Below are 12,560 nucleotides of genomic sequence, written 5' to 3'. Positions count from 1 at the left end.
CTATTAACCTTCCTAAGAGATCTCTGGATGGTCAAGGGGATGGGCTGTATCAAGGCTAGGCTGTGGTTCTGTGATCTCCATGCTTCCATCTCCAAGCTGTCCTGGAAACTTAGGCAGAATTTCACTCATTTCCACTTCACCCATGGAAATCACTTCCTTCCCTGGGAAACATACTGCTGCTTCTCTCAGGTACCCAGGGAAGAGGCCACACAGAATCTAAGGCCAAAGGACAACAGCTTAGGCAGTCAGGCACAGTGTTCCAACACAACACAGAAAGTCTATAAATTTCTCCTCTGAGAACTTCAATTGTATTATATTATATTATATTATATTAATTATATTATATTATATTATATTATATTATATTATATTATATTATATTATATATAAATACATATATATATAAACAAAACCAAAAAAATATATAGAGAGACAAAAACAAAAACAAAAAAAAGTCTCTTCTGAGGAGAGGTAAAGCAAACTTGTAAACCCCTTTGTGCTGAGGAAGAAATTTTCCAGTGCAACTGAGTTTTATAACCAAACTGAGCACATCATACCTTCACTAAATTCAAGATGATGATGGGGGAGCCAAACCTTTGAAGCATCTGGTCAAAGTGAAGGGCGGCCACATGTGCAAATGGATCGGCCTGATCCACTAAGGGGGATAAAAAGGATGAATAAATACCAGAATGAAAAATACAAAGCACAAATAAAAGAAGTATACGGTTTGGTTTCTTTTTTTTTTTTAATGTTTAAAGAAATGCAATTCAACTAATCTAGCAGTTTCACTTCCCAAATTCCTGTTGAGCTTATCCAGATACTGATTCTTCACATATTATTGAATTTGACTGATTCTTACATTTTTTTTAAAATTTTTTTAATTTTTAAAATTTTTTAATTTTTTAAATTTTTTTGATTCTTACATTTCTGAAGTAAAATACAATTTACTAGCAGCCAAAATTAAAGAAAAATTATAAAGTTATTGAATAAAATAACAGAAGTCCTTCTTATAAATTATCTACCTTCCAGTTCTAAAACTTTGTTGGAATCTATGAATTTATGGACTTCTGTGACAACAGTTCATCATCTCAAAGTGTGGGTAAAGAAGAGTTACTATTAAAAAGATTGCTCCACGTACATGTAATAGGTGGTTTAGGCATCATAGTTGAAATGTCCTGAGACCAGTATAAAGGAACAGATCCTCTAACTTGTACATATGAAGAATAACTTCCTGCAGTAAAAGACATCACAGAAGCATCACAGAGTATTTGTTCAGTCTCCACTTCATTTGCAACATCACCCTGAAAAGAAAGGTGACATTAAAGATACCTTATATTCTTAGAAGTGAAAAAAATTTCTAAGTATACAATGAAATTATAATCCCCATTCTTTAGGACATTATAAAAGAGGTAAATGTTGATCAATATTCAATGTGCACATTAGAAAAGGAAAACCATTAAAACGCAACAAAGAAGGCAATTAAAAATAGCTGAGAATAGACTAGGAAAAAATCGAATTAAATAGCTAATAATACAAGTAGCAGACAGAGAACAGCTTGAGTGATATAAATGGCAGAGAGGGAAAGAAAAGGAAAACAATTACATGAAATTATACAGGAGGTTAGGAAGACCAGCAGAATATAAAACTTCAATTCTGAAGACCAGGGAGGAATGAAAGGACAAAAGAGCAAGATTCAAATAATGCCTGATGGACAGAAGGGAAAAAGGTTTTGAGTTAGCTTTACTCATAAACGTATAGAAGGATACGACAAAGAATAATTTTGGAGGCATTGATAACATGTCTGTTTGATTATTCTCGAAATATTTGAAAATTGTAACAGCAAAATTGCGATTTTTCTTAGAGCACTAGTTATAACTATTTGCATTGTGGATATAATTTTAAGCACAATGTTGCTATTTTAACACAGGATTAAACCCAATGTCTCACTCAATCTGTCTACTCAGTCGTACATCTGCGTAAGACTCAAGCTGTCTACTGCAAATAGAGATGAAACACTTCGAGGGGATAACAGGACTGATGGCATGATAGAATTTGTTGTGGTTATTTTCTAGGAGTGAGCATATTAGGAGACTGCCTGGAGCCAAACCAAAGCAGAAGCGAGGGGGCAAAGGGTTTCCATGCCTTGCTATACTCTGTCTTCTCATCAAGGATGCTCTACCAATGACTGCTCCCCTCCACTTATCCCTCTGATGGAGGTGTTCTGCTATTTTAGTCACTACACTAAATATGCACTACATTTTTTTCTGTATATTACAGAAATGGCTCATCCTCCAAAACATGAGACATGTTTCCTAACTCCCCAAGGCAATGCATAACTTGCTCTAAGATAGTCAATTTTTCAGAACATCTGTACACTAGTCACATTTCTGACAAGCCTCAGATAGTCCGGAGCATTAATTATTCTCTTGATCATGTCCCGAAGTAAGAAATGCCACTTTCTAGAATTCCACTTTGCTTCCTCTGTCGGCAAAGCTGATGTGAAAGGTTAAGATGTCAGCAGCACTGCTGCCTCTCCACCTTACCTCACAATTTGCACCTCTCTTGAGAAAGCGGGTCCCGGCAAACTTACTGGATCTTCTAGCTATTAGAGTCACATAGACTGGTCGTCCGTAGATCAACAGCTCTTAGAAATGAAGTTAAAGCTGTTTGAGCACTCACACCAAACTGTCACACCACACCAAAAGAATCATTAGACCCTAAATATACATTTAAATATATCTTGTCCAGGGGCACCTGAGTGGCTCAGTGGTTGAGTGTCTGCCTTCAGCTTGGATCCCGGAGTCCTGGGATCAAGTCCTGCATCAGACTCCCCTGTGGGGAGCCTGCTTCTCCCTCTGCCTATGTCTCTGCCTCTCTCTCTGTGTGTGTCTCTCATGAATAAATAAATAAAATCTTTAATAGATAGATAGAGATAAATAAAATCTTGTCCAGAAGGTTAAAGAACACCAAAAAGCTCCACTCAAGAAGGGAGCAGCATTGGGTCTGTTCTTCCAAACTAGGTAGGTAGTAAAGCAAAAAGAGGCCTCCCGAAGGAGTGGTTTCCACGAATTTCAGAGGAAATGGTAAAAAGGTGTAGGGTTAATGGCCAAGGGAAGAACTGGTCTCTCACCACCAACTAAAGGATATAGACAGGTACAACTAATTCTTCCTTAGTCTTCAGAGATCAGACACCTCTCATAGAGAGTATATGTCACTTAACAGGGGATTAATCATGAAACAATATATAATAGGTAGGGAATGCAGTAAGTATAATACTGTAAGAGTTGCCCAAATTTGTGACCCAACAGCAAGAACTAAACACTGTGAATTGTGTAGTTAATACGCAGCTTTGATTATGTCACCTTATTTAGCTTTCTGAGCCTCAGTTCATCTTCTGTAAAATGGTATAAGAATTGGTAAAGTAACTTTATGCAGTGGTTGGCAGGACTAGGTTACGTAATGTGTGTAAACCAGGGTCTGTCCTATGGTAAATGCTGAATAAATAGCATTTTTTTTATCATCATAAAGACTTCTGGAATCCATTAAGTGCTTGGTAACTAAGAAACGAGATTCATCATCTAATGTAATGAGCTTTAAAACTATAATCCATGGTTATGGATTTAAATAACCATCGTTATTTGCTATTTAAATAAACACAAACAAAAACATTTACTGTGCATAATACCTGCCTGGCCCTGAATTAGCTCTTGGTGATACAAAACAGTGTAGAACTACCTCTTAGAAAATGCCTTTAGAACCCGTAGCACATTCTTTTTTGGTGTCCTTGGTGGTGAAAACCTTGTGTTCTTTCCAGGTAGATTTCACTTTTGGAAACAGAAAAGTGAAATTCAAGGCCGAATTTCATTATTCAGTGAATAAACCAGGCAGATAATACTACTCACTGCTTGGAAATGATTATAAAGTAATGAGCCTGACTTGCAAGTATAGCACATAAATCTCACTCATCCTCATTTCAAACTTCCTCTGTGTCTTCATCTAGCATCTCTTCTCCCTCATTTGCCATAAAGAAGGCACCACCAGCCCTCTTTAGGACGAACCTCTCCAGGTATAACCCTTGATGCCACTTCTCCTAAATGTTCTGGTACAAGAAAAAAATATTACTAATCACATTCACCCACTTAATGATCGCAAAATAACCACTTCTTTAAAGTTTTCACCATAGGTATTAAAAAAACCCAAGATAAGAAAGAACATCAACTGGAAAACTAGCTGGGTGTACAAACGTCCTTTTGATCTCAAAAAGGGACAGGAAAAACCTAAATACCACTCCTCGAAAGTATACAGTGTCTCTCTAAGCCTCATAGCATAAGAACACTTTCTGGAAAGGTTTCAACTATAGCTAGAAATTAAATAAAAGGGGAAAAAAGTATTGATAAAATTGAACTCAAAATCAGCTTAACCCAAGGTTCAACCTATATCTACTTAATCTGTTATATCCCTTTCTTTCCAATCCAGGATTTTATTATATTATGCCTGAACCACGGCAATTTCCTAACTCATGTCGCCTACTCAAGTCTCATTTTATCTAATCCAGCCTGAAAATAGCTGTCAACTCAACCTTCCTAAGAATTCCCCTCTATGTTACCCTCTTGAAAAACACTTTCAAAAGTTCAGGCACCAAACCCAAAACACTTACTTAGTCTGACCAGCAAAGCAATTTGGTGACTAGCAATCTGACTCCCCGCAACCCACTACATTGTACCTCCCAAGGATTTTATATGCAACCCCCATGAACTTTTCTACCCCTACACTTGTGCTTTCCCCTCCTATGAGCTTGCTCCCTGCTTCCTTTTAAGGTCCTACTTTTGTTTAAAGTGAAGGCCAAGCCTCACTTTTCCTACAAGCCTGCCCCATCCTCCCCACCTGTCAGTGATTCTGCTCCTCCTCTCAGGTATGAATGATATTTATTGCCTATATCACTTACTATGCACATAGTATTTTCTTCCCTGCTGTTTATCTCTCTATGTACATAACAGATCTGTTCAAATGGTCGGCATTACTCTTTATATTTCCACTACCTGATATCATGAGTAAGTTTTCCTGCTAGGTGCACAGAATGATAATTATAATCTGATAATTCATATACAGTCTTCTACAGATTGATACACCATAAGTTTAATATTATCTTAGTTTTTAAAAAAAAGGATACTTGACTGCCCACAGAACCCATGAATAATATACAACAGCCAGTCACGATGCACAGTATTTTTAATTATATCCAGAAGTTCACCATTCCACACATACTTCATATAAGGCTCACTACAGATCCCAAATACACCTGAAAAATAAAAGTCGGTATCAGACATACAAGGAAATTGGTCTACACTCAAGTCATTTTTAAGTTCTTAATTTTTTGTTTTTAACTTCAAAATAAAATGCCTGATTAATAGCACTGCCATTTTCAGTGGGTGGAATTCATATCATCACCCAGAACACTGTGTTGATTCAGTACAAAGTGAAAGAATGAACACATTTTTTCTGATTTGTGAAAGTTTTTAACCTAAGAGAAAAGAAAACAATAGGGAAATTAAGGACACATGGACAAACACATGATAAAGGCCAAAGATTCCAGAGTACAGTGGCTGGAAGCACTGCTCTGGGGTCAGAGTGCCTGGATCCAAACACTGGCTCTGCCTCTCATCAGCAGGGTGACAGAGGTAACCAAGAGTGTTACTACCTCAGTGCCCACTTTCTCATCTGTACCTGTATCATGTGGTTGCTGTAAAGATGGTAACGTTGGTAATGCGCATCAGGTGCTTCAAACAAGCTTGGTGCCTTATGGATACTTCCGTAAGTGGTAGTTATTAGCATATCAGGCTTCTTCTAGATGAAGTAATTAATTTCACCAAACGTGATTTCAGCATATTCAGATACATTGATTAAACATCAATGAGTTTTACTAAACTTATATAAAGTGCAAAATGAGAAATAAGTATGATTATGGCTTAGAAGACTGTAACAGTGGGATTCCTGGGTGGCTCAATTGGTTGTGTGTCCAATTCTTGATTTCAGCTCAGGTCATGATCTCAGGGTCATGGGATCAAGCCCTGACCTGGGCTCTATGCTCAGTGGGAAGGCTGCTAAAGGATTTTTGTCCCTTCCCCCCATCAAATAAATAAATCTTTTTTTAAAAAAGACTAACAGTTCTGGATAGCAGGCTATTTTTCTTCTCAAAACATGGTATGGTAAGAGTGTTCATATACTGCAACAAATATACTTGGTTTGATTGATAAAACCTAAACTTTCCCTACCCTTTCAATGCTTTACACAGAGCATGTATTATACACACAGGAACTAGAGTCCCATCTCTGTGACCTCTGGCAAGTTACTTTACATCCTTGAACCTCAATTTTCTGAACTGTAGAATGATGATATTATCTCAGAGACAAATTCAGATTAAATAATACATGCAAAGTGACTAATATACCACCTGACATAGTAGGGACTTTTAAAAAATGTATTATTTTCCTTTCTACCTGCCCCTTTATCTTCTACCCTCACTCTGTTTCCCCATGTGGTAGAAGAATAGTGCCCCCGCCCCCAAAGATCGAAGATGTGTATGTCCTAATCACCAGAACATGTGAATATGTTATGTTATATGGCAAGGAAGAATTAAAGTTGCAGATGGAATTAAGGCTGGTAATGACCTTGAGATGGGGAGAGTATTTTGAATCATCCAGATGGGCCCAATGTAATCATAGGGTCATTATTTATAAGTGAAAGAGGAAAACAGGAATATAAGTGTCAGCGTGATATAATGTAGGAAAAGCCTTGGCCAGCCGTTGCTAGTTTTGAACATGGAAGGGGCCCCAAGCCAGGAACTATGGGCAATCTCTAGAAGATGGAATGGCAAAAAAAAAAAAAAAAAAAAAAAGATTTTCTGCAGTGTCCAAAAGGAGCAGAGCCCTGCCAACATCCTAATCTTAGTCTACTGAGACCTACTTTGGACTTCCAACTTCTGTAACAGTAAATTTGTAGTTTTAAGTCACTAAATCTGTGGTGATTTGTTTTAACAGCTATAAAAATCTAATACACACTGTTATTCATATCCATCACGTAGAGTTGTTCCAGAGACAGTAAAAAATTAAGTAGCTTTTAGAGGCTTAATTCAGATTTCAGAACAAATATTCAAATTCATATTCAGGATGACATAGTAATACTTTTAGTTTTTCTATTCCTAAGTGTGATATTTAGAAGCAATGATGCAAGCAAATATTCAGCCACACATTATCTTGACCTCCACCTGTCTCTAGTAGCATAGGTTACAATTTGGGAGCCTAAACCAGGGCAAATTTATGTGATCTTGACATTCTGAGGTGGAGAGCATGCGCTGAGTTTGGCCTTAGAAGGGATAGTCAATCTAATAGATTAAGGGCAATGGCAGGGATGGCATCCAGTTTAAGTAACTCTCTTAAGTCTTCTTAGAGTGACCAAGAACCTTTGACAAAATGCTAATAGAGCATAGGCTCTTCTTGAGTGTCCTGCAAGGACAAACCTTCTGGAACTTTAGATTACATTCTAACTCTGCACCCACACCTTTATTATCACTATTATTCAAGTTGCACAGAGCAAAGTGCCCAAGACACTAATGACTTACTATGTTTCCATAATAAATCCAACTCAGCTAAACTGCTTTAAGTCTGAAATGATTCCTTTACAACATTCACTTTAGCAATGCCTCTGGCTTTAGCTCTCTAGACCAACCCAAAAATCTAGGGATAAAAGTACCAATCCTGCTTTGTGGTTGGTTGGTTTAGGATCTCCAGGGTGGCCCCCACATGTGGTCCTGCAGTGATCCCATAGTGGTCCTGACAGAACCAAGGCCTATGGGGACACCTGGGTCAAACTGGGACCAATCAAAATAAGAACAACCTCTGATCCACTGCATTGGTTCCTTGGCACACTGGCCATGTGATCTTAATCTCTATGTCTCAGTTTCCTACTTAATCTTTATTTCTTTAAAAGTGGCATCATACCTACTGAGCAGAGTTTTTTATGAGAATTAGAGATATTGTAGTAAATGTCTACAACACAAGAGAGAACTCATGGTGAATTTTTTCTAAAACTCTATGAAGGAAAAAAAGGTGATGGTGTGTATTCCCCAATATTAAAAAAAAAAAATTCTCTGTTCAAACTTCATCAAAAGTCTAGATCTAAGTGTATTCTATTAAAAGTACATGAAAATTTGCTAGGAAAATGTCAACATACAATTTTCTGGCTGGCCCACAAATGAAATCACATTGTGATTAATGATCTCTATAAAAATGAATTAGTCAAGTTTATATATCCAAAATAACCTCATGTAAGGACACAGAGCAATAGAGGACAGAGGAATATGAAGGAAACATGAGTTAATGAGATGCCATTTCACAGATGCGATATAACCTACATTAGATGTGCTGAAAACCACCTACCACTTCCACCTTGTGTGATTAATCCTTCATCTTCAAAGATGTCGAAACTCTCCTGGCGAGTCTGAGTTGTTTCTGACTTTAACATCTCCAGGGGCATTCGCAAGACAGTGAGATTATACTGAAGTGAGTGGGACAAATCATAGCTGTAACTGAGAACATAACTGAAACTTAGTAAGAATTATAAAAGCAAAACATATTTCAGTCTTGGCTCCCATATGGAATTAAAAAACTGTGAATGACATTAGCACCTGTTCCATTACTTGAAAGTGATGCTATTCAAATAAGCACTGTAAAACACAGTAAACCATGAATTTAATTAGAAACTTAAAAATCATTCCATCCTCAAAAAATTAAAAACAGAAATACTATATAATCTGGGAAATTCCAATTCTGGGTATTTACTCAATGAAGATAAAAACACTAATTTGAAAAGATATATGCACCCCTATGTCTGTTGCAGTATTATCTACAATAGCCAAGATATAGATATGGAAGCAACATAAGTTTCCAGTGATAGATGAATGGGTAAAGATGTGGTATATCTGCACGATGGAATATTACTCAGCCACACAAAAGAATGAGCTCTTGCCATTTGCAACAACATGGGTGGATCTAGAGGGCATTACACTAAGTGATATAAGTCAAAAAGAGAATGACACATACAGTATCATTTCATTTATATGTGGAATCTAAAAAACAATACAAACAACCAAATAAACCAGAAACAGATTCATAAATACAGAGAACCGGTGGTTGCCAAGGGAAAAGAGGTAGAGGATCGGCAAAACAGATAAAAGGGATTAAGGGGTACAAACTTCCAGTTATAAAAAAAAAGTCACAGAGATCAAAAGTACAGCTAGGAAATATAGTCAATAATATCATAATAATGTTGTATGATAGATGGTAGTATACTTATCATGGTGAGCACTGAGTAATGTATAGAATTGTCAATTTACTATGTTGTACACCTAAAACTAATATAATATTGTATGTCTACTATGTTTCCACTAAAAAATTATTGCATGACTTAGGCATTTGCACAATTAGAAATATATAATACATGTATCTATTGGCCCATTTGCATGTCCTCTTTGGAGAAATGTCTGTTCATTTCTTCTGCCCATTTCTTGACTGGATTATTTATACTTTGGGTGTTGAATTTGAAAAAATGTTCCACATCACTCGGCATCAGGGACATACAAATCAAATCCACAATGAGATACCACCTCACACTAGTCAGAATGGCTAAAACTAACAAGTCAGGAAACAACAAATGTTGGTGAGGATGCAAAGAAGGGGGAACCATCTTATACTGTTGGTAGGAATGCAAACTGGTATAAGCCACTCTGGAAAACAGTATGGAGGTTCCTCAAGAAGCTGAAAACAGAGCTACACTATGACTCGACAATCACTATTTGGTATTTACCAAAGACACAAAACATGGTAATCCAAAGGGGCACCTACACAATGGAATATTACTCAGCCATCAAAAAAGATGAAATATTACCATTTACAATGACATGGATGGACTGGCGGTTATTATGCTAAGTGAAATAAGTCAATCAGAGAAAGACAATTATCACATGGTTTTACTCACATGTGGAATTTAAGAAACAAAACAGAGGATCATAGGGGAAGGGAGGGAAAAATAAAGTAAAATGAAATCAGAGAGGAGACAAATCATAGGAGATTTTTAACTATAGGAAACAAACAGGGTTGCTGGAGGGGAGGAGGGTGGGAGCATGTGGTACCTGGGTGATGCAATGAGCACTGGGTGTTATATGCAATAGATGAATAACTGAATTCCACATTAGAAACTAATGATACATTATATGTTAACTAACTGAATTTAAATAAGTTTCAAAAAAGAGAAATATACAATACAATGTGAGTGATTGACATTCACTGATTTGTAATGTGCATTTTTTGCTTCACAATGAAATCAGTCTAACTTCATGGCCATGTGCAAAGGGGTCACATTCTGATACATATCAGAATGGAGTTCTATAGATGTTACAACATCCATGCAATAGTGCGTGGTCTGTACTCTATGAACAAAAATATTTCTATTATTTATTAGTGGTAATATCATAACTGACTTCATAATAAAACAAGAATAAACAAATGATACAGCCATTACAATAAAAAAATGTTTTAGGAGAGTAATAGGCATCTAAAGTAACAGTCTTTGCAAATAAAATTTGGCCCTGAGGCCAAAAGAAACCCATTTTACAATCCTGATTTTCAAACAATTAATAATTTAAAAAATATCTATAGCTGTACATTTTAGCACAGAATTTCAGAAGGTATCTAGAATTCTTTTGGTTTACACAAATGTACATTTTAGTAATATTTTCAGATGGCTACAATTTTGTCTAGAAACTCACATATTATTTCAATTATGATTTCTTCTTTAATTTATTCATATAATTTGATTGAAATTGATTTTTTTCATCTATGAAATTCAATTTTACCATATTTGCTAGATGGAGCCATTAATTTTACCAGCACCTAATCTCAGGGAGAAAATTTATATTAATAAGTTGGTTTTTCAGGGTGCCTAGGTGGCTCAGTCAGTTAAGTGTCTGCCTTTGGTTCAGGTCATGATCTCAGGGTCCTGGGATCAAGCCCTGCATCAGGCTCTGTGCTATATGAGGAATCTGCTTCTCCCTCTCTGCTACTCCCTCTGCTTGTGTTCTCTCTCTGTCTCAAATAAATAAATAAAATATTTTTAAAAAGAGGGTGGTTTTTCAATCACATTTACAATAGCATAAAAAAATATTCAAGAATAAATTTAACCAAGGAGGAGAAAGATCTTACACTGAAAATTAGAAGACACTGATGAAATAAACTGAAGCTGCAAATAAATGGAAAGATATTCCATGTTCATAGATCAGAAGAATTAATATTGTTTAAGTATCTATACTACCCAAAGCCATCGATAGATCCCTATCGAAATTCCAAAAGTATTTTTGACAGAAATAGAAAAAACAATTTTAAAATTTGTACAGAATCACAAAAGACCTCTAATAGCCAAAGCAATCTTAAAAAAAAAAAAAAAAGATGGAGGCATCATACTTTGAGATTTCAAACTTTTTACAAATCTATAGCATTTAAAGTAGCATGGCATAAAAATAGACACATAGATCAGTGGAACAGAACTGAAAGCCCAGAAATGAGTCCATGCATACAGAGTCAATTATTTGACAAGGGAGCCAAGAAGACACATGGGGAAAGGACAGTCTCTTCAATAAAGGGTGCTGGGAAAGATAAATAACCATTTACAAAGAATAAATTGAACCCTTGTCTTACACCATTCACAAAAATTAACTCAAGGTGGATTAAAGACTTAAATTAAGACCAAAAATCGTAAAACTCCTAGAAGATGACAAAGGATGAAAACTCTGCCATTGATTTTAGCAAAGATTTTATGGATATGACACCCAAACACAGGCAACAGAAGTAAAAATAAACAAGTGGGATGATAGCAAACTAAAAAGCTTCTGCACAGAAACAAAAACTCAACAAAATAAAAAGGCAATGTATGTAATGGGAGAAAATATTTATAAACCATTTATCTGATGGGGGTTAATATCCAAAATACATAAGGAACTCATACGACTCAAGAGCAAAACAAAACAAACAAAAAAACCAAAAAGTCCAATTAAAAATGGACCAACATTTTTCCATAGAAAATGGCCAACAGATATGTGAAAAAAATGTTCAATATCACATCAGGGAAATGCAAATTAAAACCACAATGAGGGATGCCTGGGTGGCTCAGCGGTTGAGTGTCTGCCTTCAGCTCAGGGCGTGATTCCAAGGTCTTGGGATCAAGTCCCATTTCTGGCTCCGTGGGGAGCCTGTTTCTGTCTATGTCTCTGCTTCTCTTTTTGTGTCTCTCATGGAAAAATAAATAAAATATTTTTAAAAAATTCTAAAACCACAGTGAGATAGCAACTCATACCTGCTATAATGGCTATTATCAAAAGACAAGTGTTGGCTAAGCTGTGGAGAAAAAAAGGAACCCTGTGCACTGTTGGTGGGAATGTAAATTGGTGTAGTTACTGTAGAAAATAGTATGGAGGTTCCTAAAATATTTAAAAACAGAACTACCATATGATC

The 12,560-nt window shown here is 36.2% G+C and overlaps 1 protein-coding gene across 1 annotated transcript in view; it reads right to left on the bottom strand.

Annotated features, from left to right (window-relative positions):
- The window catches only part of FIG4 (FIG4 phosphoinositide 5-phosphatase), a 122,686-nt gene that overhangs the window by 77,672 nt on the left and 32,454 nt on the right, over positions 1-12,560 (bottom strand). The window contains exons 6-10 of the mRNA XM_055330220.1: positions 8,436-8,584; positions 5,171-5,299; positions 2,544-2,644; positions 1,139-1,301; positions 558-655 (exon numbers count right to left, since the gene is read on the bottom strand). Coding sequence (XP_055186195.1) covers positions 558-655; positions 1,139-1,301; positions 2,544-2,644; positions 5,171-5,299; positions 8,436-8,584 — 640 coding nt within the window. The remainder of the gene's footprint in view (positions 1-557; positions 656-1,138; positions 1,302-2,543; positions 2,645-5,170; positions 5,300-8,435; positions 8,585-12,560) is intronic.

Source organism: Nyctereutes procyonoides, unplaced genomic scaffold, assembly GCF_905146905.1.
Source record: "Nyctereutes procyonoides isolate TBG_1078 unplaced genomic scaffold, NYPRO_anot_genome, whole genome shotgun sequence".
NCBI classification, from domain to species: domain Eukaryota; kingdom Metazoa; phylum Chordata; class Mammalia; order Carnivora; family Canidae; genus Nyctereutes; species Nyctereutes procyonoides.
The sequence above is the reverse complement of the archived record's forward strand: the minus strand, read 5'-3'. Positions and strand labels throughout refer to the sequence as shown.